The sequence below is a fragment of the Tachysurus vachellii genome, chromosome 16 (assembly GCF_030014155.1).
Source record: "Tachysurus vachellii isolate PV-2020 chromosome 16, HZAU_Pvac_v1, whole genome shotgun sequence".
Classification (NCBI taxonomy): domain Eukaryota; kingdom Metazoa; phylum Chordata; class Actinopteri; order Siluriformes; family Bagridae; genus Tachysurus; species Tachysurus vachellii.
The window spans coordinates 15,009,715-15,033,599 of NC_083475.1; the positions used below are offsets into that span (position 1 = coordinate 15,009,715).

Below are 23,885 nucleotides of genomic sequence, written 5' to 3' on the forward strand. Positions count from 1 at the left end.
CAAAAGTGTGCCTTTTAAACCCCAAAAGGGCAAAGACTACTCATGCAGAGTCAAGCATATGCAAAAAACCCAGACCTTTGCCTGGAGTAAGTATTAGATCTTATAGAATACTACACTACATTTGGATTTCTAAATACAATTATAAACATGTGTATTTTTTGTGTATTTTATGTACATATTTAAAGAAAGTACATGAGTTTGTAATAAAAGGTGGCAATGTCACAAAAAAATATGAACTGACCCTCAGGTCTTCAGACCAAAACATATCCACCAGGTTTTTAAACTAAAGATTATTGGGTTGTTGTTTTTTCCCTTGAAACATATAGGATGGCTCTAATTTTATATCCACATAGTATAAGTGTAGGAGATTCTACAAATGCTACTTAACCTGAGTCGAAAAAAACTTATATTTTTATCTTTCTTTTTCTTTTTTTGACAGTACCTGATATGTAAAAGTGAACATGAGTTGACAGAGGGTAGGTCATTTTGTTCTATGAAATGTGCGGAAATCTGAAATTCTTCATTACAATAAAAATCTTGTTATATATGTATATTATTGTATTTACTTATTCATGATTCTCCATTGTACCAGCCTAATAAGAGGATTTTAACTGTTTGTTTATTGTTTGCAGGGATACGTTAAAAATATTATTCAGTGAATTCAGCTGAAATGGGACTCTACAAGCACTACAAGTCTGTGACAGACTGGAGGCTGGTGATGGAGACAATTTCATGTTGGGATGACAAATGTCTTGGATTTTGAAAAGCACTTTGAATAGTTAAGTTACACTATTTGCTGATATTAGGTTCATAAGGTCACTTTCAGGGTTACAGTTATTGTTTTTTCGGCTGCTTCATGGGTGCCACAGCAAATCATTTTCCACTAATTTATCCTATCCTCTTGTACACACTCAAAAAAGGGTTGTTGTATAAGCATGTAAGTTCATGGATGCGGATTGAAATTACTTTATTCTACATATTTTAAATAAAGTCTTGTCTGTTTTTTTGTTGGCCTGAACAATCCTAAAGTTATGTTTTATGCCTTAAAGCAGTACACTGGCTCTAGGTCGCCAATAGAGGGTAGTATTTGTTAGTATTTGTACTTTTTAAACTAACTGTTTTTTGATTGTCATAAATTAAGCATAAATTATGGCAAATGGCAACACTCATTACTCATAGTAGATGATAGATAAGTGGTGAATATGAACATGACTGTGAAATAAAATGGGCTATATATATATATATATATATATATATATATATATTCTTTTCTTTTTTACAGATTTTATGTACCCATTTATCTATATGTTATTGAACACGTGTAATACTATAGCAATTTAATATAAATGTCATTTTTAAAACCTACTGATGTGCTTTAGGATTTAGTCATTTACTGAAAATTGTGGACCAATAAAAACAACCTGTCGTCAAAAACTGTAGAATTTTTAGCCATATCTGAAGGATGGTCCATTATTAAGTAGCCTCCAAATACAACTGAGACATATAGCCAACCCCTAGAGTTAGGTCCAAATGTCAAATCCTCTAATTGTTATAGAATCTTTTCACATTTGAAAGCAAATTCTTCATTTCTGTATCATTCCTAATATAAATCAGATATAAAACACATCTTGCTTAATATTTTAAATTTGAAATTCAAGCTTAAACAAGAGTACAGGAGGAGGACAGATATAACATGATAAATATCATATTGAACAATCACTAGTATATAAATGAATGTATTATTCTTTACTGTTTTAGCTAGGTAGCTAGCTAACTTAACAACATGCAGAACTTTCAGTAGTTTGACAGAAGATGACCATTGCACATGATCCTGAGTGTGATAGGCTGTTAAAGCACTCTGAAATCTTTAACACAACATGTAACCACTACTGGAAGGGAATTGAGTCAACTTCTCCCATTGAAAAAATATCAGAATAAAAGATTATTCTGTAACAAAACATTACTAGACAATTCAAAACTTGTTCTACTGTATGTTCTATTCATGACACAGATCCTGATATAATTTCAACAATTATACAGAAGAGTGTCATGTCACATTATTGGATTTAGGAAACAAAGACACAGATTCCAGACTAAATCAGAAAGAAATTTGGAATGTGACTTATACACAAGGCTTTCACAATGTTTTCAAGACAACTAAACAGCAATTTTTTAGTTGCAATCATTAAATGGCTAAAGAATATGAACAAAGGTTACATTTGAGAGGAAATCCTGCTTGTCCAAACCATATGATGTAAACGTGCTAAGGACCAGAGAAATGGTAAATAATTACTCAGTTGTTCTGCTTTAAAAGCCCCAGTAGAATTGCGTAACCAAAATAACAGAGTTTTGCTCAGATTGAAGAAGACCAATAGAAACGCGCACTGTAACACGCCAATAACAAGTGCGTCACCATAGTGCGCGCGGAAATGGGTTTGACTTGGGTATTTCCAAGCTTTTGCAACAAGTCTACAATTCCATTGTTAGACACTCAGCGCTTCAACAGTTGCACCACTTTCTGTAAAACATGGCCGGAAAACTGGAGCCGTCCATGTATCTTTTCGACGTGCCACCGCTGGTAATGGAGACATTTTGTAAAGTGATGGACAGCGGTTTTGACAGCCTCGGTTGGAGAGGTTTGGGTAAGGAAGCGGTGAAGTGAACGCAAACTCACTATCAGTTGTCTGTGGTTATGCCTTATAACACCTTCAGGTTGCTGTAATCTCTCTCTGTCCAGCGGCTCGCATTCTGCCCAGCTGGCTGGAGGTCAGGTGCACAGAGATGCATGTAGCTGCTGGAAGAAGCCCGACTCATGAGCTGCTCTGGTCCTGGGCTCAGCAGAACAAAACTCTAGAGGATCTGATGAGGGTTCTGGAAGATATGGGACACCATCGAGCACTCGATCTTTTCCGTTCTCACGGTGCGCACATTGGATGTAAGTCTGCCTTTCTCTTTCCCTCCCTTCCTGCCTCTATCTATCTATCCATCCATCCATCCATCCATCCATCCATCTGTATGCATGCATGCGTTCATGAATTATGAAATATGTCATCTATTATGTATAAGAAAACATATTACATATAGTTTAACAAAAAGATGATTTCATTGCTAATATGAAACTTAAAAGAGAAAATTTAAGCAAGCTTCTCTTGACTAGAATTTAAAATTCTAGTCAAGAGAAGCTTGCTTAAAATTTCTCTTTAAGTCGTGGGGATGATAGCTTGTAACATATGGTTGTTGGGCTGTATTTAGTATTTTCAAGAATATACTATACATGTGAGTGTTACTACAGTAAGAGTGTCCACCTGCTGTCATACGTGCATTGCTGGTGCCCAAGGGACATTGAATTGGCACGTATACTAAAATACAAAACACATTGGGGAAAAATGTCATCCCAGACTTAAGGATTCTACATGACAAGCCTGCCTCTGTATATGTATGTGTTTTCCAGTAGTGTATATACTGTATATGTGTATATAATGACAGAGAGAGTGAAAGAGAGAGAGAGAGAGAGAGAGAGCATATAATGAGAACTTGTTTTCATAAAGTTACTTAGTTAAGATCAAGCAATAATAGTTAGTGTAAAAGATGATTGTAATCAGAATATAGATTTGATTGGACATTTTATGTGTTAATAAACAAACAACCAAACAAAAAAAATAAATAAACAAACAAACAAACAAATAAATAATTATGTGTGTTTGTGTCTTTCTGAAGTTGCCACTAGGCTATTGGCATGTCATTATTATTTTGATATCATATTATTATATTATATTATTATTTTTATTTATTTATTTTTAATTACAGTACTAATTTAGTTGTGTGTTTGTGTGTGAGAGAGAGAGAGACTGTATCTATATTGTGCATATCTGTGGTGAATGACGAATTACCGGTGAATGATTTGACCTTTACTGAGTGAGAAAAGCTTTAACAGTTAATAGTTGTGGTTTTCACATTATATAGTCATTTATGTATGCTATGAGTAAGGATGGTATTCACAATACAGAATGTATGTGTAGTGTTCTTGTTTTGAGACCTGAATTCTATAGTCATAAATATACTTGTTTGTGCCAGTTTGCATTAATTGGCCTTTTCATCAGATACTATTTAGGTACACTTTTATTTAAGGGACTGTTAGAGGATGTCTGACATAGCAAGCACATAGCAACAGATGGATTATAGTCTGAAATTCCTTTTCCACAAATCGACTTACACACGCACACACACATACACAGTGTAAAGAGGAAAGAGAGGAAAGACGTGGTTAATATAGGAAGGTTGTTAAGTTGTATACATTTCTATTATACCCCTTTGACACTTTCACCTCTAGAGCCACATTTAATATTCTTGCTTTTGCTGTTATAGGTTTTATTCTGTCATGGCATGTGGGCAGATATAATATGACTGTTTTGTTTGTGATAGCAGTATTATTCCTGATGAATATTTTTTAGGACATTTGAGAGGTTGAAGATAATCTGAGCCTTAATCTGTTTTTCCACTGAAAATTGCTGACTCAAGTAAAATGTGGTTTGTAGCAAGATTTCCCATTCACACTGCATCCATGTGACCTATGTCATATTGAAAAAGAAATTAAACAAATTAGCATAAATGGTGCAAAGCATAGCTGTATTTTAAGCATAGGCATAATCATACTACACTGATTTGTTTGTGTGTTGTTTTTTTTCTAGACACATACAAAGACACACCACACAGCTCTTCAGCCCAGAACATTTCTAAGGTAATGTCAAATCATTTGCAGTTATACACATATCACTGTATGTATTTTCAGGAACTTGAAGCACATTATTCATAATCTCTTATCTCAGACATGTCAGAATGTGCTTTAATTGCCACGTGAGTGAAACACGTTGTCTTGTTTTATTCAGCCTCAAACGCATGACGAAGGACCAAGACTGTGTTCTGATCCTAACCAGGAGTCTGTGTTTGGTGAAGGTAATATTATGGTGAAGGCATCCTATTCTGAAATGTTGCTCATAATCTATCTGCTTATTACTCTACAAAGCTACTGTATAATGAAAACTTACTGAGCTTCTCAGATGAGATCTGTCTAGGCCAGTTAAGTCAAGGCTTCTAGACATAACTGGGAGTTTAATTGTTTGAAAGAACTAAAGAATCAGAGGTGTTTAAACCCTAGCCATTTCTTCCTCTTCCCTTTATAGGCAGACGACAAAAGGCTTTGATCACTTACTTAGAGGTCAAAGTAGGAACCAGGAACTTCCATCAGGATTTGAAAATTGCAGACAGTACGTTTGCAGCAGTTTACCAGGGAAGACAAGGAAACAAAAGCTTTGCTGTGAAGGTTTTCAAGCAGGTGTTGTGAACTATGTTTCTGTCTACATGTGGGACAAATCTACATCTATACATTTTTTTATTTAGACTGTATGTAATCGAGAATGCAGAATCATTGTCTTGATTTTATAAATATCATTTAATCAAGATGTAAAATGTCATAATAATTATGTAGGGAACATACTGTAAGTACGAACAACATTTAGTAATATAAAAAATGATTAATATTAAACTGGCTTCCTATATTGTAAATAAGACGTTTTAGGTCAAATTGTATTTGTCACATACACAGTCATACACAGTATGGCATGTAGTGACAAGTGTAGCTAATTAAAAAAAATCGAGATAAAGATTAAAAAAGTATTTATAATAGAATTTCAAAATAAAATTAGATACAAAAACAATAAGGAAATAAATGCAATCTACTGTACAATAAATTGGGAGGCTGAATAAGGTAAAAATAAAAGGCAAAAAAGTGAATATATGGCACAAGAACACAATGATTGATAAGAGTAAACTGGTTTGGCTTTAATGACTAGGAGAAGGTTATTCATGCCTTTATTACTTCTTGTCTGGGCTATTTTAATTCCTTATACTTCGGTCTTCCCCAGTCCTCAATAGCTCGTCTGCATGTGGCCCAGAACGCAGCCGCAAGGCTGTTAGCACAAACATATCAACCCAGATTTGGCCTCTCTTTACTGACTCTCAGTTCATTTTAGAAAACAGTTCAAGATTATTATGTTGGCTCTGTTTTCCTATTTAAGCTTAGACAAAAATTTATAAAATTTATTGCAGCCCAGAGCTTTCAAGCCACATGCACCAGATTCGGATATGTTGTAGAACCTGGCCTGAAATTTGAGGCTGTTACTTTTCTAAGCGATCCGAGTACCGGTACTTCCGGTACCGGGTCTCAAAGTGGCTTTTTTTCCCATAGACTCCCATTATAAACTTTGGAGGTTTATAACTCGGCAAGCTTTTGAACTATCTACACCAAACTCGGCCAGCTCCTTTAGGGAGTTACTCTGAACAAAGATTTAAATTGGTGTACCGACTGGTCTTTCGGTTTTGCCGCAGCCCCGCCCCCAAAATATGCAAAATCCAAAAACTTTTTACAACATGGACATGTGACATATCAAAACACTCAGAACAATGAGGGGAACTTCCTCATGTGTATTCTGATGATGTCACGTGATGTCACGTGATGTCACGTGAAAATCAAAAATTAGCACAACATGGATAAGTGACATATCAAAACAATCAGCCCAATGTGGGGAACTTCCTCAGGAGTATTTGGATGATGTCACATGCTTGTCTCCGCTTACCTCCAAATGTTTTGGCAATCTAGCTTTCTGTCCACTTGCCTCCAAAAGCAACACTAACCCTTATGTCCACTTGCCTCCAAAAAGCACCATCCGTTGAGAATACTTGCATCGTCAAAGCCAGCATCAAAGATTGTCGCGACAAACTTTACAAATCTAGCTTTACAAAAATTGTTTTTAAGGCACTAATTTGACAGGCACCTTCTTACATTACAGAACTAATTCGTTCTTCCTCAGCACCTAGGTCCCTTAGGTCTTCTAAACAAGCTCTCCTACACGTCCCTAGATCTCGCCTCAAATCGAAGGGTGATCGAGCTTTTGCAGTAGCTGCTCCTCACTTATGGAATCAACTCCCTCCAGACATCAAAAATGCTCGTCCTGTTTCAGTTTTTAAATCTAGGCTAAAAACATATTTTTTTTTGTTGACTTTCCTAGCCTCTTAAACTGGCTTTACTATTTAATTATCTCCGTTTACATCTTTGTTCTTTTATACTTATTGTTGGATAATGTCATTTTAGTATGTGTTGTAATTTTCCTTGTGTGTTGTAAAGCAGTGTTTTGTTAGTGTAAGCTGAATTTAAATGTTAATATCATCCCTATTACTTTAAATACAGGGGAACAAGAAGTCTTGGAAGGATTTGTGGAAAAAGTTCAAGACAGAAATTGAAGTTTTAAATTTGTAAGTTTAGCCAGTTTTTATTTAACATACATTAGAAACATTGTACACTGTACTATCATTAGTTACATTTGGTTTTTGGTTATGTTATAATAATCCTTTTTATTTCTCATCCTCAGCTTTGATCATCCCAACATCTTGGAGCTTTGGGGTTGTTTTTCAGAGGATGAGCGCTACTGTTTGGTCTATCCGTTCATGTCTAATGGATCTCTGTTTCATAAACTGCATAATGAGGTAAATCAGTTGTTAAACAATGTTGACAACAGTAGTACGTTTGGTTTGGGTTGCACTTGTTGAAGCATTTACATTTGTTCTTAAAAAGCAAAAAACAACGTGACCACAGAGCTGTCTACTTGAGAAAAGCAAGACAATTTGAATGTGAGAGAAGATAGGTGACAGAGACATTGTGAAAGCTGTGAAAAAAAAACACAAATCAGAGACCTCACAACCAACCTCCACGGAACAGAGGTGAAAGTTTTACAACTCACTGAAACACAGAGGTCAATCCACAAGATGGAAAGCAGTCGTCAGCATCAGAAAGTCAGATTAAAATCACAAAGAAAGTGTGGAGAAAGAAATAACTTGCTTATGATGCTAAACCTACGAGCTCCTCTGTGAAACGTGGTGGAGTTAGTGTCATTAATGGCTTAGGTGGCTGCTTCTGGAACTATTTATTGATTTAAAAAAAAACAGTGTGAAAAAAAATTAAAGCATTTTTGAATTAAGTTGCTTTTTACCTCCTGTAGAAAAAAAATGAAGGTAGAAACCCTCCAAAACAAACAACCGCTGAAAAAGATGTCGTAAAAAGAACTATTAAAGAAGAATGCAGCAGATTAGAGATATCAGTGGGTGTTTAACATATGAGGAAGAGAAAGCTGAAATTCAGTGTATAGCATAAATAAAATAATAGGCCTTTCAGTTCCAGAGTAGACTATTGTCCTATAACTGATCCATCTAATTTGATCATTGTCAAGCTTGGTATGTTGTAGGTAGTGAAAGCTTCAAAATGCAGGGCGTTGGTCATCAGTGAGCTTCTTTAGTACTGTTTTTAACATGACCTCATTGACTTCCCTTTATGATTTGGAAGTGAGACTCATACATCACGCAAGTGGCAAACAAAGGGAGGAGAATAGAACAGGGTGCACATGATTCTAGTAAAGTGAGTTCGGTTGAGTTAGTACAGAAATAAAATGGATCTTAAGATGGCATCAGGGATTCTGTCTGTCTGTCTGTCTGTCTGTCTGTTTGTCTGTATGTGAGTGTATGTCTTTTTGGATGTTAAACCGGAATGTTAACAGTACAGCCACAATAAACAATTCTCAGGTTTACTGCTCATTTTTTTTGACTAGCTCAGCATAAACAGGGTCTCTCATTTCACACAGGAAAGCGGGAGGCTCCTGTCATGGCAGCAGAGACTCAATATAATCAAAGGCACAGCAAATGCTGTACATCACCTGCATACTGCTCAACCTTGCATGGTTATCTGTGGAAACATCACAAGGTGCTTTTATTATTGTGTCTTCGGGGTTTATGCACTGCTGCAGTTGTTACAGGTTACCATGTTACAGGTTTCAGTTCAACTATGTATCTGTGCTCTGCAGTTCAAATATTCTGCTGGATGAACGCTTACAGCCCAAGCTGTCCGATTTTGGAATGGCTCGTCTCAGACCCCACACTGTTAACCAGAGCTTTACCATCACCATGGACACAGGTTCCCGCAGCAACCTGGCCTACTTACCAGAGGAGTATATACGTGATGGAAAACTATCGGTCAAATTAGACATTTACAGCTTTGGTATGGTGAGTTGGTGATCACACACACACACACACAAACACACACACATCTGTCTTACAATATGTGTGAGGACTTTCTGTTGGAGACATACAAACACTCACTCAAACAGAGAGTCAAAATTAACAGGGTTCTTGTTGTTTGCATAAAATATATAAATATATCCTAAATTTCAATATCATTTTGCATTTTTTTTATTGTGAAACTGAAAGTTAAACTACATCACGTAGGTTGCATTAGTGCAGAAAAAACAGATTTAGGATCTTTGTTTCAGTCTAAATAATAACATTTTTTCTTTTTTAAATAATTTATTATTATTATTAATAAATAATACATTGTAAAATTATTATATTAAATTATTAAATTATTTCTATACTAAAAAATACAATTGAAATATTTCCCTAATTTTTTTGATTCTAGTCTTTAAACTAGACATTTTTTACAGATTTTCTGGAACTGTGCAAAATCTATTGAATGAGACTTAACAGAATAGGCCGGTTTGTTCTTGTGACCCCTGCATGTTACAGTGTCCGGAGGCATTTGATTCAAGCTGTAGAGTTCGTTACAATTAGTTGTAACCTGCAATTAGTAACCCTGATAGAGATATATTAAATGAGCTTAACATATAAGTTATACATTGCTAAAAAAGGAAATACAATCATCATGTGATGCCCATTAAACAATACTTTATTAATTATTTAGTATCGTATTATTTTAGCAGATTGTTACGACTGTCTAGGGGTCAGTCGCATCAGAATGGGCAAATGAAAGTCTCCATACAGAGATATTATAATTCACAATCTTTTATTCATTAGTTGACAAGGGTTTTAGGCTTCAGGGGAGGACAAGGCCAAAATAACAAACAGAACAATCTTCCTCAAAACACCGCTCTCTTACTAAACCAAAATGAAAGAAAATAAAATCAAGTAAAAATAATTTGAGATTTTATTGTTTGTGTTGAATAAATGTAACTAGTATTGCAGGATTTATCCTATATTTGAGTAATGTAATATATTGTACGTCTAAAAGGAATTTTATTTTGATTAAAAAGGACTGTAGGAAAACTAAAGAGAGAGTGGTTGGGTGTGAAGAAGTAATTAAAAAAGAAGAAACGGTCATTGTGTTTTTTTTTTTTTTTTTTTTTTTTGGAAGCCCAACAACACCTACACATGACAATGACATTACTATTTTTACATTGAAAATATTTTCATTACTTCCTGTTTCTAATGATATAATCAACCCAAAATGTTCACTGATTATTTTTGTTAGATATTGCACCATTCTTGCTTACATATCTTATTCAGATCAGTGTACAATGTTCACTTTTATTCACAGGTCATTCTGGAGACATGCACAGGAAAGAAAGTGGTACAGGAGACACCAAAGCAAACATTACTGGTAAAGTAAAAACCTTTCTTTCTTTCTTTAACTAAATTTTCTTTAGTATTGTATTTACAATATGAAAAAAATGGCTTTTAAATCATCTTCAGGTTTTGTCTAACAAGAATGAAGACACTTTTACCTGCTTCAGATCACATGACCATTCCCAATTTAAGCTTTTTTAAAGTCTATGGTTTGTTAATTTACACTTCTGTTTCCATTATTTTTAAATCTGGAGACTGTGATTTGTGTCAAGGTGTAATCGTCCCAAAAGTTGCTGGATGCTAACTGCAAAACAGTCTAAAAACATTATGGATTTTCCTTGTGAGCAGCAAAATTCCTTGTAGTCTCATAAGCATGCTTATCTGTACAGCTATTTAACATTTGGATCAGCTGTTTGTGATCCAAATGTTTGAGAGTTTAATTAATCTGTCCTTCTAGGGTTTCACATAGTTTTTTGTGATTGTTGAGGCCACACATGCTTGATTTTGCCTTAAAAATGACCTGAAAACTATTTGAATATGAAATTGCAAGCATGGGATATTTTACTACAAGCAGTGAAGACACATAGGTAATTAATGTGGTTTCTATGATAGCTGTACTTAAGTGTGCTCGACGCATGTGAATTAAAAATGCCTATGGCTGAATCAGTGTTGTGATGTCTTTAATCTGTGAAAAATCTGCAGTCATTTTGAGAACTTGCAAGCTCCTTCAAATTTCACAGACTTTGTGGATTTATATCCTGAAGGAGTCCATAAACAGTTGAATCGTTCCAATAATTATGAACGATGCTACCGTCACTCTAGACAGACATACTTTAATATAATTTTTATTCCTATTCTCCAAGAGGGATGAGCTGAGTTTAGAGGCAGAAGAGAAGGGCTCTGTGGATGCCTGCCTATGCTTTCTGGACTCCAGAGCAGGAGAGTGGCCCACCACAGCTGCCCTCTGCCTGCTCCGCCTGGGTCTGGAGTGTACAAACAGCCGAGCCCGAGCCAGACCAAGCATGGTCAATGTAAATATACCATTTACGAGCAATGCTTCTATGGATGGATGGATAGAGGCTTTATTGATTCTGGAAGAAATTCAACAAATGTTACACATCCTAAAAATAAACTGAATTATTGCTGTTTATCTGCATCTTTTAGGTTTTAGCAAAGCTTAATGAGCTTCTCCCTTTGCCCTTTGCCCTGGATGAGTGTCCACGGACCCTGGCTGACATGACATCACCTTCTGTACCTGTTGCTGATCATAGACTGAGCTCCAGCCTGCCTGAGGAGGACGATGAGCCTAAGCTCAACGTAGAGTCCAAACCTCTAGAATGCAGCCAGTCAGAGGTCACGTTCGTGGATAAGAAAGAACATTACAGATGCCTGTACAGCAGCTCTGTCATGAACAGGAGGAGAGAAGACGCAGTTGTGCAGTGCCATCAGACAGAATGCGCCCCTGCACTGGATCTATACAGCAGCTGGCCTGTTGAGTGCAGCTGCGCAGCCGGAGCGGAAACGTGCTGTGAGGACTGCTGGGCCAATGGCTTTAGCCACAATCCGTCCTTCATCCCTCAAGGTATATAATAATTTTACAGCAAAAAATAATCACATGGTTTCTAGATATTTACTAAACAAATCTTATGTCTGTTTTGGATAGTAAAGTCACTTAAATCTGCCAAAAGACACCATACCAAAATGTCATAACCATAACCATGCCTTAACTTAACTTAATACATGGCTTAAACTGGTTTTACATGACACGCTTAAATCTTTCTTTTCTGATGCTTTGCCAGATGACAGAAGACAGCATTGTGAAAGTACAATAGAAAATCCTGCTAAAATGAGGCTCCGCTATAAAATCCAGTTGTACAACCAAGGCTTACTCAAGACGGAGGAACTGCTTTCAATGACATCAGACTGATTCAGTAACTCTGTATTGTCCATGTCTGGGTTTGTACATATTTCAGCAATACCTCAATGCCTCAAGTGCAAAAGGATCTTTTTTATATGGAACACAATCTTAGCTATTTAAGTACTGTATCTTAAAGGCAAAGTTAGAAATATTGTATTCTAAGGTTACCGATATCGATACTCAGCAAAAAAGATGTACTGACGATGAATGATCCAGTGCAGTCATTACTATCATATCAGTTTGTATAGTTTACATAATATAATATATTTAATATTTAATTATATATTTTACTTGTTGGTGTGTTGCTGTGCTTTCAGACAGTGTAGAATATAAGGGGTAAAATAAAAGAAAAAATTGTAAAATGAACTAATGATTATGTAGCAGCAAAATTTTTTTTGTTTAAATAAAAAAATTTAGCATGGGAGAGGCAGCAAGACATCAAGAACCATCTCTGAACAAAGACTGTATGTGGCCATGATTACCATTTAAACAATAGTATCACCTGACATATAAGTGATTAAGTATTTAACCTAGTGAGCCAGCATTAATGTATCCAATGTTAGAGATTTAAGCACTTATGTACGTCGCTCTGGATAAGGGGTCTGCCAAATGCCGTAAATGTAAATGATAACACCTGTAACAATACCAAGCCAAGCTGTACATGACCATCTAGCTAAACAATATTATCACCAGACCATAGGGGAGATACTCAGTTCTTACTCTCAATTTGCATTCAAAGTGAAAATTCATTTAAATTACATAACAGTATAAAATGTTTGAGCAGATTTGTCTTGCATTCTCTTGACTCAGATGAACCCAAAGTCCTTTGTATTTTGTCACTGCTCCACTATAATAAACTTCTCCTTCGTTTTGATTGTATTAGTCTTTATGGGGTGAGTGTTTTATTTAGCATGGCACATCATGATTAAAAACATTCTACCGCCTTCAGATTGTACAGTAGTCTCCAGAGCACAACCTGCTTCATGACACCCCACAGATTTTCAGATGGATTCGTGTCTAGCTCTGGCTAGGTCATTTAAAACCACTAATCTTCTTTTGGTTACTTGAAAAAATATAAAGCTTGTAAATTTGATTTTTCATCACTGCTGAACTGAAATAACTTTCAAAAATATAATTGCTAAAGAATAAGCATTTTTTAAGATAAACAAATTATTTAAACAGAAAAATGGTGGGAATCGTAGAAAGAAATTATACTTAAGTTAAAAATAGTCTCTTCAATTAAAAGTGGAAGCGTTGATCCAAAAATGCTTAAGTGAAAAGGGTTGCTACTTTTAAATGTACTCACGTATCAAAAAAGAAAGACTTGAGTGGGTTAAACTGGTAAGTTACTGCATACTTTAAAGTATGTGAAAAGTAAATGATATATTTGATCTAAAACTGTTAGTAGCTCCAAATACATATATACACCATTTTGCACTTTGTCTCCTTAGCATTAATGAGACAAAGTTTTTTAAACAAGTCTTTTTGTATACTCCAGCTTGCTGAAATACTTTACTGAGATAAAGCCAGCATTGCTCATCCTAAGACTCGATAATATTTTGTCTTGGAAAATATAATTAAATAGTTATTGGCTTAATTGCCTTAGTTAATGAAACTCAAATGAAGTATAAATATGCCAGAAATAATATTTAAGTATCGTAATGAAGTAAAATAACACAACACAACAGAGTATTTTCCATTCTTGCCTCTTTGGTATGATGGATAATGAAATTAAAGATTGTAAGGAGTATACAAATGATTGGTATAGTAAGAGGATATAGAAAAGGTTTATAAAGAAGAACTGAGATTTGCAGCTTTGAAGACGTCTTTAGGGACCTATTTGTGGTTTTAGAGAAACGCATGTCCTGTTGTGCAATGTGCAAAGGCGGTTATTTCCAAGTCTAAAATATACTAAGTAAATTGTCTTGATCAAGTCAATCTTTTACAATAACCGTGATCCAACTCATAGAATCTTCATACACAATAGAACACAGAAACTTTATACACAATATTCATTTATTTAAAAAAAAAAAAAAATCATTTATATATCTTGTCTGAATGTTTTTTTTGTATGTTTATAAAAAATAAAAATGTTGTCTAATATAACTAGTTTGATAAGTCATATTTCAAGAACGTTTTATGAGTTTTATGTTTTATGAGTAAAAAAATAAATGTTTTATGAGTAAAAAAAATACCTTGACGCATGCGCATACTGTGCGGTTTACTCGAGCGTCATCAGTATACTATAACTGATGCGTATACACAGAAAATACTCAGGTATCATGTCACACGTGTCCAATGGAGACTCAGGAAAGTCAGTGTAGATATAACTGGATATTAAACTCAGGGAGTCATTTCGAGTCGAACTGATGATTCGAGTTTGAATCCTTTCAAACGATTCAGAACGAGTTCAAAACAACTGTCAGAAACCGTTAACACGGAAGTGGCGGCAGAACTGAGTCACGCGACCCGTAGCGCGGGAAACCCGAACTACTGAAGACGACGCTGTTTTTTTTTAATGACTGCGGAGAAAAGGCAAAACAATATGTGGTCCCTTAAAAGGTTGGTGGGTTACATTTTACCACCAAAGACAGACAACGTGGATGAAGAGTCGGATAAAGACGAAGAAGAGGAAGAGACAGTGCCAGAGTTTCTGGACATGAATGAAATGGATGCTATCTCTTCTGGAGCGTTCAATTTTCAGCAGTCAGTACCCGCGTCGGATGAAGGTATACGTATATTCTATACGAATATGTTTATATTCTATAAATAGAGCTATAATTTCAGCCTGATTGTGCTATTGCGCATGCGCAAATGGTTCACAAGCTACAGAAGAAGATGGCGGACTGTACAAAGTTACCTGTCACACAGGTGTTTCCTCTAGACTACAACTCTAGTTTTTACATATTCCTGGTTGTTGAAGGCATAATGTGAATGCGAATACATTTCATGGAGTTGGTATCATATTACAATAAAGACAATGAATTATACATAGAAATGCATGTCAATTAATTAACATACAAGAAAGAGCTCAATAATGTGCTGTAATGATGCAAGACAATACTTATGTACAGTTACATATGATTCTATGTCTTATAAGGCCAGTACATCTTAGTGCTAATTAATATATGAACATGATCTGTGTTTATAAGACATTTAATAATTGCAATCATTTCCAAACTTTGTGAAAATATCTTTGATGTTTTTGCTATATATTTTCTTTAAATGTTATGTGGTTTTTAATTCTTTCGTCATTGCTTTATGTCCAGTGGATTTCATGTTTGATGGAAAGAAAGTACGTGTTAGGGGTCGATTTCCTCTCAGGAACCCATGGTGGAAGATCTCCTGCATCGCCCAGAGTTACACCCGTAAACTGGTGGTCAATGGCTACCCTGCCTATGAACTCCGGACTGACCTGAAAAATGACAGGCAGTCTATCATATCTCTGTTCCTGAAGGAGTGTATGGTGGATGATGCTTTTGTTGTTCCGTTCATGAAGTGGCTGCCAAAGGACAGATATATGAACCTCAGAAACCTAGAGGAAGCTGTGTATGAATTTGGAGAGAGCAGCAGTGAAGCAAAACAAGTTTCTGATTATGTCATCACTCAGATATCTAAATCAGGTATTAGTAACATGTTGAAACATGCTTGTTTTCTAGTGTAATGCAGTACTTTCTCCCTTTCATTTGTTCACAATTCATTGTTTCAAAAATGTTTGAGTTTGCTAACATTTGCAAAAAAGTAACTTCCTGTTATCACTTGTATTATAGCAGGCAAAAACAGCAGTCTTTCACTCAATTCCCTCAATCTTGTTTTCTTGTCGTCAAATAGATGCTGCTTTTAATGTAAGGGCCACCACCACCTATCCTTATATCATGAAATACCTGCCAACATTGCTGCCAGGGCAGTTTTTAAATCTGCTACAAAAGGGGCGAGAGGAGGAGGAGGAGGAGGAGAAACAGCAGGCTAAAAATGACAAAGAAAACATGGATGCTTCTCCACACAAACATAAGGTTCCCTTGTTAGCTAGACTGGAGGAACTTATCAAGACTGAAGTATGGAAGTTTGGGTTTGGCTATGTAAGTAAGACTGGACATTAGTAACAGAAAACTAATTGAAGTTTTTTTTTAATTATTAGTCTGGAGGATTTTTTTAGAGCCATCTAAAGATTCTAGAGCCATTTTTTTTTTATTTAAAAATGCAAGGTGTTGGATAGAAGGAAAGCAGTTTTAATAGAAGAGGTTATGGCTTCATGTGTCTTGGGCGAAGCACATGCAAGCCGTCATCCTTTGTAATTAGTAGCTGTTGTTTGAAAAGGAGAGCTAGCTAGTGGGACCAAATTGTAAAGATAAAAAAAGGTTAACAATAAAAATTATGTGAAAACAATGTAAGCTAAAAGACAAACCCAATTGTTATTCACTATAATAAGGTTCCTCCACCTTTTTTCAATAATCTTACAGGCACACTTTAATTAAATTGATGCTGCTTCCAATTGCGAATCAGAAAATGGTTGTTCTGAAGATCTGAGTAAATAATACTGTGTATCTAAGTTAAATGTACTAATCACTTATTTCTTATTTTAAATTTATCAACAGATCATGTATAAAGAGTTCCACTTAGTCCGATGTGAGACTACACTGAAGAACTTTATGTCCTGTGAGTTATTCAGGAAAATGCCTACTGTGCAGCAAAATGCCCTGAAGGTGTACAATGAGATTAAAAACTACTGTAGTCGGTTCGGCCACACCTACATCCCACGGAAGCTTCTGGACGAGTGGATGAAGATGCCAGAAGTGAGCGTTTGGGACGCTGTGGCCTTCCTCCGCCAGCATAAAGTGCTGAATGTAGAAAAAGATAAAATTGCTCTGAAGAATCTCTACAACTATGAGAAGGAAATTGCTGAATGTCTCCACCAGTTAATAGAGCAGGAACCCTGGAAGATCGATCTGGACGTGAGGGAGGTTTTGCGCTCTGCAGCTCGTGAGAGAATGAGAGACCCGCTTGCAACCAATTCATGTTCTTCTGCTTCAGAAGCGAACAGAGAAGATAAGTCTGGTCTGAGCAGAGAGTCAGCCTCAGATGTGCACAAACACATGGATGAAATACCTGAGGCCACCTTGGATGCTGATATAGCACTTGACCCAGACCAGGTCAGAGCAGCAGAGATGATGTGTGCTAATGCTGTGACCGTGATCAGTGGAAAGGGAGGTTGTGGCAAAACCACCGTGGTCAGTACGATCTTTAAAGCTGCCATGGAGCAGCAGGAGGGCAGAGAGAATAATGACAGCATGTTGGAGGAAGGTGAGCAGAAAGAGAATGACAAAAAGCCAGTGGAGGTTCTTCTTACTGCCCCCACAGGTAGAGCTGCATCACTACTGACCAAGAAAACCTGCTTTACAGCTTACACCATGCATCAGGTTCGTAGTGTCTTCCTTTTTCCTCACCAAATGTCCGAGTTAAATAAAACCAGTATATAAATCTGTGGATTTGTGCAGAGCTAGCGGTTACATTACATATGTCCAGTTCTACATTATCAGCACAAACAATTAGGCAACACTTTTGGTTCAAGTTATCTAAATATTTTTTGAATTGCAATTCAACTTTGTAATTCTTTTATTTAATCTACCCTAGGTTTTTAATATCTTTCCTTTTTTTTAGTTGGACTTCTGGTTTTTGTAAAGGGGGTTTGTCAAACGAATGCATTCTTTTGCATTATCTTTGTTTTTTAGCACCAGAACTAGCGGGGGTCAAGAATTTTTTTCTTTGAGCCCAATGTTTTGAAGACATTTACCTCAGAAGATGTGTTGATTCGTTGCGACTCTTATTAAGGAGAAATATGCCGCGAAGCTCTCCCGCGGAGTGAGGAAGAGGTGGACAGTTGAAGTGTCCAATGGAGTTATGAGATTTGCGCTCAAGCTATTTTCAAGACTTTAGATAACTTGTAAAAATAACAGACCCACGTGGGGACTGACCAATAGCATCGATATGTGAAAAAATATGGAATTGACCAAATTTGGACATATGAGGTTTCCGCCCGACAGTGACGCTATTTTGTTAACCAATTTGCTTTGAGATGATCTAAATGTAGCTATATTTTTGATATACTTTTAAATCACATTAAATTAAATATCTTTTAAACTAAACACCAAACCAAGAATCTACACACTATATAGACTATATGTTTAAAGTCTTCAGCCCCTGTCAGTGGTTGCATTTTATTTTGTTAAAAAATGTAATTGGACATGATTTAGAAAGGAACCTTGTTTTATATATAAGGTCCCATAATTCACTGTGCATGTTAGACAAAAACCAAGCCATTAAGTCCAAAGAATTTTACATACAGTAGATCTCTGCAGTTATATTGTGTTGAGAGAGAGAGATCTGTACAGGAGAGAGAAATCTGTACACCATTTCTAAAGCTATAAAGGTTCCCAGGAGCATAGTTGGCTATATTATTGTGAGATGGAAGAAGTTTAAAACCATCAGTCTGGAAAATTATCACAGAATTGTTCTTTTTATTAGAACAGATAGAGAGAAGCCACTCCCAAGGAGACAGGTCAGACCTGAGGGAAGAATTAATACAAGCCATATACAGAGAGGTAACCTGCACCCAACCTCAGATTTGGGCAGTGTTCCACCTTTCAGTACAACAAAGACCCAAATCCTCCAGCCAAGATAAAGCATATAGCCAAAAACCAGACTTGAAACCCTTAAAATATATTTGGTGAGACATGAAAATGGCAGTTCAGATATTCGCTATCCAAGTTTGAAAAGATCTGCAAGGATGAGTGGGAGAAATGACCTAAATCCAGGCAGGCAAAGCTTTACAAGAAGGGAGCATCATCAGAATTGTCAAACATGTGACTCCAAGAAGAGTTAAAGATGTACCGTTTCAAACAGTTTTTGATCTTTAATAGGTTTGCAAGAATTTACTAAAATGGTTTTGCACTGTCATTATGGGTTATTATTTGTAGATTTATGTTAAATGTGTAAAAAAATTGTTCAAAATCTGAAGCTTCTCAATATTTTCTAAACCCACTGTATATAGAATTATAATGTACCTCAACTTCCTAGAGGAGATGCACCATGTTCTAAGTTATCTATTGACAATCCAGTACTTACTTGGACTGTCCTTTTCTTCACACTGCCTTTAGGTCTTGTGGAATTATAAGTTAACAAAAAAAGACGAAAATGGGAATCCACAGAAATGGAAGTTTGACAAAGTCCGAGTGCTGGTGGTGGATGAGGGCAGTCTTGTGTGTGTACAGTTGCTTTCCTCCATCCTGTTATTGCTCACCAAACATGCTCAGCTACAAAAGTTCATCATTCTGGGTGAGGATAAAGTAATGTTTCTGTATATATAGTAGTGTATCTGTAACTGTAGTAATGGGCAATCTGGAACGATCCCTTTCAAGAGAAAGTTATATAATGATTTTGTCTTAAAATATGTGATTGAGTTCATTTCCATTAATTGTTAGTCATTATTATAGTTACAGAGCAAAATCACTGCAAAAAAAGGCAGAATTATAGACACAAATATCTTTTGTCTACATTTGGTTAAATGTGTTCTTGTTGTTATTGTGTATTACTTAATGTGTCAGTGTAACAAAAAGGAAGACTGCACTTTAATGCATCGCACATTTTGGGGTTTCTTTTTATTTTGGTAAAGGTGATATAAGACAGCTGCCCAGCATTAAACCAGGAAATGTCCTCAATGATCTCTTCACCAGTCTAAAGAAAATGAACTGGGCCATTGAAATGTGCACCAACCACCGAGCTGAATCAAAACTCATTGTCGAAAACGCTGGATTGTAAGTTGTTTTTGTATTGTCTGTAATGAACTATTATTTTGGTTGTGTTTAACCGCAATGTAATTTAAATTCTAGCCATTTTCTCTCTTAGAATAGCAGATATGGGTGTCAGTAAAAGGTTTCATCATCTGAATTATGATGCCACTGTGGAATTTCGTAAAGCGTTCACACTGCCATCACCTGAAAAGAGATTCATCGAGATCCTTCTTCCAGCAGATGAAAATTATGATGGTACGTACAGTAAAATATACTGTTCTTAAAAGCTTAGCTGTGGCTTCTGGTCGATTCGCACATCAGTGTAGATGGACAATAGAAGCTGAAATGTATGTGGTTTAGCCAGAAACACATATTTTGTATGTATATTTTGTGCAATTTCTTTTTAAATCTTAGATCTACAGAATTCTATAAAGAGTTTGCTGAATGGCCGAGCATCTGGTTTAGAAGATGATGCAAATTCCCAATTTATTGCTTTCACAAGGTAAAAATGGCTTAGAGAACTTAGATGGAGCCTAGTAAATATATACCTAGTAAATAAATCTTTAAGATTAATTATCGCTAGGTTTATTGTGTGTTGATGGGGTTAATCAGTTGACTGACAATTGTGTCTATATACCGTATATAATATAATTTATTTAAATGACCACTTTTAAGAGTTGTACTAGATTTACAGGCAGAGATCAGAGATTCTTACCTGTTTTTTGAGCTCTGCTGCTTATTCTGTGTTTGAGTTTAAGTAGTCTTCTCAACCATCACTGTCTCAACCATCACTGTTTACATACTGATGTCAAATCAACATGGCTTTATACGCTGAACAGTCTAAATTTGTTTAGAATAGTATTGTCTTTAGATCAGTTAATATACAAAGTACTTTGTTAAATCTCTCTATTTTTTTATAGGAAGCAATGTGCTTTGATTAATGAGCTTTGCTGCAAGCATTACTCTAATCACACCACCAGGTAAGTTGTGTGATTAAGTCCAAGTGAGTATTCTTATTAATTTGCATTTTGACTGTAACAGGATCAACTATGTTCTAAAAAGTTTCCAACTGTAACAATTTTTTAGTCCGACTTCAAGGCACCATCACTTTACTCCTTTGTTTTTCGCTCTTCAGGACTTATGATAAGAAAATGAACTTTCAGATTGGCGATAAGGTATGTTGCACAAGGAACGGCTATGTGATGGATAAAGACAAAGAAGATGAAGCCAAAGTCAAAAATGACGATATGTATGAAAGCAAAGTTAAAAAAGAACGATTGTGCAATGGAGAGATTTTCTTTATTACACAGGTGTGTAGAAAATTCCATTGCAAAATCTTGATGCTTTAATTTTATTATCGTTTAAGAGAAAGATGTAACTTTAATGATTTTTATGTAAAGCAATGGTTCATTTGTTTATTTTGTCTAGATGTTGTGAAGGGATTTTGGTCATATTTGGAGTCTGATAATTGTGCCAGGAATTGTGTATGACTTCTTATTACAGGATGTGACTACAGAAGAAGCTGGACAGAAGCGCAGTAAACGGAGGTACCTGACACTAGATAACAAGCAGGACAGAAAGCTGACTGTTGATTACAGAGAGCTAATGAGAGAGTGTAAACTGCAGCATGCCTGGGCTCGAACCATTCACACCTTTCAGGTGAACATCATTTACACACCTCACTCATTTCTTCTCTTCACATATTCCCTCAGTCACTTCAGTTCCTCAGTGCTGTGGAGAAATGCTGTTGTGTCTTTCTTTTACTAGCTAGGCTGTATTTGACACTATAGATGCTATAGATTTACTAGTCACTAAGAATTAAAGAACTACTCTTGACACAGCAGGTATTGGGGCTAAAACTGCTATGGTTTTTTCCTGTCAGGGCTCAGAGGAAAAGACTATCGTGTATGTTCTTGACGATGGCAAAGGTCAAACTTGGAAACACGTTTATACTGCAGTTACACGGGGTCAGAACCGTGTGTATGTCATAGCAAAACAGGGCGGGCTTGAGAACGCCATCCGAGGACACGTCATCAGACGCAATACACGACTGGATGGCCTTGTTGCTGACATGCTCAATGACTTGAGAGGAGCGAAGAAATATTTTCTCAGTCAGCCAAGTCAGAGTCAGTTCAACACGCCAAAGCGAGGTTCTTTTCAATCTGCACATGAGTCATCCTCAAGCCCTGGTCCATCCCAAGCTTGCTGCTTCAGTTCCCCCAAGTTAGCGAGTCCAAGTCCGAGTAAGCGAGTGAGTGTCACAGACAGCAGCACAACACCATCCAAACAATTGAAGGTAAGAACACTGTAGGCATATATCTTATTGCAAACAGCACAGTGTCATAATTAGCATGGTGGAAGAGACTATGCCATATCATAGAGGGGGTAAAAAAATTCTGACAATGCAGTAGCTATGCTAAGGATGGTGTAAGCCTTACACTGTAAGGATACTCTCTACCCTGTTTACTAGAGCATCACCAACATCATGGGTTAGTGTCTGTGGGGGGGTTTGAATAAACTACAGTAGATACTAACTGGGCATTGGAATTGACCAAAATAGAACATAATCTGGTGAAAGATTCATCGCACCCATATGTGCTTATTGAAGACCCCATTCTATATTCATCCTGTCCTTGCTGTTATATTATCCTTCATGCTTCTGGAAAAACAAGTGTTCAATGGAGTTGAGATCAGGGCTCTGTGCAAGCCATTCGAGTTCTTCTACAGCACGGGTGTAGTTTTTCATTCCAATCTTTCCAATAAAATCCTTGTATTCGGCATTGGATTTACATCAAACATGACCCAGCCTATGACGTGATCTTATGCTTTGTAATCTACAGTTATGTCAACATTACCATGTAGGTCCAGTATTTTGCCTGGTGCTACTGCAGCTCAGATGATAACTCTGTGCCATCATTACAGGTGGACACACCACTGGGCAGCTCCCAGCTGATGCGCCTTTCTCTTAACACTACTCCGAAACAGCTGTTCCCCAAAGCTCCTCAGTCACACCAGGACCAGTGATTTCCAAGAGCAGGAAACAGCAGGAAGAGCCTGCCAAATTGTTTTGACATGCAGAAGCTCAGAGAGGATCTTTGTGTATTTTGCAGCATTCAAATTCGATTTCAATCTAGAGATTTCATGATAAGTTTTAATGTTTAAGGTGTGTGTTTTATTTTAGTTTTCATATCATGCATGATATAGTGCTTAAAGTATTTAATCTTGTTTATTTCTGCTGCATTACAATCTAAATTGAACAAATGATGGAAGAAGCAGGCACATATGCATTTTTAACTTTTAATAGTGAATCTGCATCATTTGTTTGATATTTCAATTTGGGAATCATAAGAATTTGGTTCTAAATTTGAAATGCAACTTCATATCCTGTAAGGATATGCTCCATATGATTTTTATGTTAATGCTCCATATGATTTGTATGTTGCTTCTTGTCTCAGTTTCTGTTGATTAAACAGAAAACAGATTTAATGTATGATGATAATGTATGAAGATTGACTATTCTCTGAATAGCTATAGTTTTTGCTTCCAAATATTAGTGTATATGAGGTAATGTTTTTACATTTTGCCAAACAACTGAAATTTTTCTATTTAAAAAAAAAAAAATTCATGAACTCAAAATTCAAATTTTAAGTCAATTACAAAAAAAACAACCATCCTGTACTGTAAGTTTTCTGTGTAATGTTTATTTTTTTTTTAATCAT

At 36.1% G+C, this 23,885-nt stretch overlaps 2 protein-coding genes across 2 annotated transcripts; both read left to right on the forward strand.

The window, feature by feature from the left end:
* Positions 1-633: 633 nt before the first annotated feature.
* On the forward strand, positions 634-13,258 carry irak3 (interleukin-1 receptor-associated kinase 3). Its single transcript, XM_060889069.1, has 13 exons — positions 634-2,642; positions 2,738-2,935; positions 4,689-4,738; positions 4,887-4,953; positions 5,181-5,332; positions 7,244-7,308; positions 7,425-7,539; positions 8,688-8,806; positions 8,907-9,105; positions 10,433-10,495; positions 11,325-11,492; positions 11,626-12,043; positions 12,261-13,258. The coding sequence occupies exons 1-13, from the start codon at positions 2,528-2,530 to the stop codon at positions 12,386-12,388; spliced, it is 1,857 nt and encodes a 618-aa protein (XP_060745052.1). The 5' UTR covers positions 634-2,527; the 3' UTR covers positions 12,389-13,258.
* A 1,358-nt stretch (positions 13,259-14,616) lies between these two features.
* helb (helicase (DNA) B) lies at positions 14,617-23,885 on the forward strand. The gene is made up of 13 exons (XM_060889979.1): positions 14,617-15,108; positions 15,649-16,002; positions 16,211-16,458; positions 16,975-17,796; positions 19,534-19,711; positions 20,049-20,190; positions 20,282-20,421; positions 20,581-20,668; positions 21,087-21,146; positions 21,302-21,476; positions 21,670-21,825; positions 22,049-22,462; positions 23,089-23,885. Exons 1-13 carry the CDS (start codon positions 14,898-14,900, stop codon positions 23,188-23,190), a joined length of 3,090 nt encoding a protein of 1,029 aa, XP_060745962.1. The 5' UTR covers positions 14,617-14,897; the 3' UTR covers positions 23,191-23,885.

What these genes read in the sequence shown, in the direction of transcription:
- irak3 (XM_060889069.1), top strand. Translation starts at nt 2,528, where the DNA reads ATGGCCGGAAAACTGGAGCCGTCCATGTATCTTTTCGACGTGCCACCG. An exon ending in CAGCCCAGAACATTTCTAAG is followed by an intron (nt 4,739 to 4,886) that starts GTAATGTCAAAT and finishes TGTTTTATTCAG; the next exon opens with CCTCAAACGCATGACGAAGG. An exon ending in CCAGACCAAGCATGGTCAAT is followed by an intron (nt 11,493 to 11,625) that starts GTAAATATACCA and finishes TGCATCTTTTAG; the next exon opens with GTTTTAGCAAAGCTTAATGA.
- helb (XM_060889979.1), top strand. Translation starts at nt 14,898, where the DNA reads ATGACTGCGGAGAAAAGGCAAAACAATATGTGGTCCCTTAAAAGGTTG. An exon ending in CACTCAGATATCTAAATCAG is followed by an intron (nt 16,003 to 16,210) that starts GTATTAGTAACA and finishes GTCGTCAAATAG; the next exon opens with ATGCTGCTTTTAATGTAAGG. An exon ending in ATTGTCGAAAACGCTGGATT is followed by an intron (nt 20,191 to 20,281) that starts GTAAGTTGTTTT and finishes TTTCTCTCTTAG; the next exon opens with AATAGCAGATATGGGTGTCA.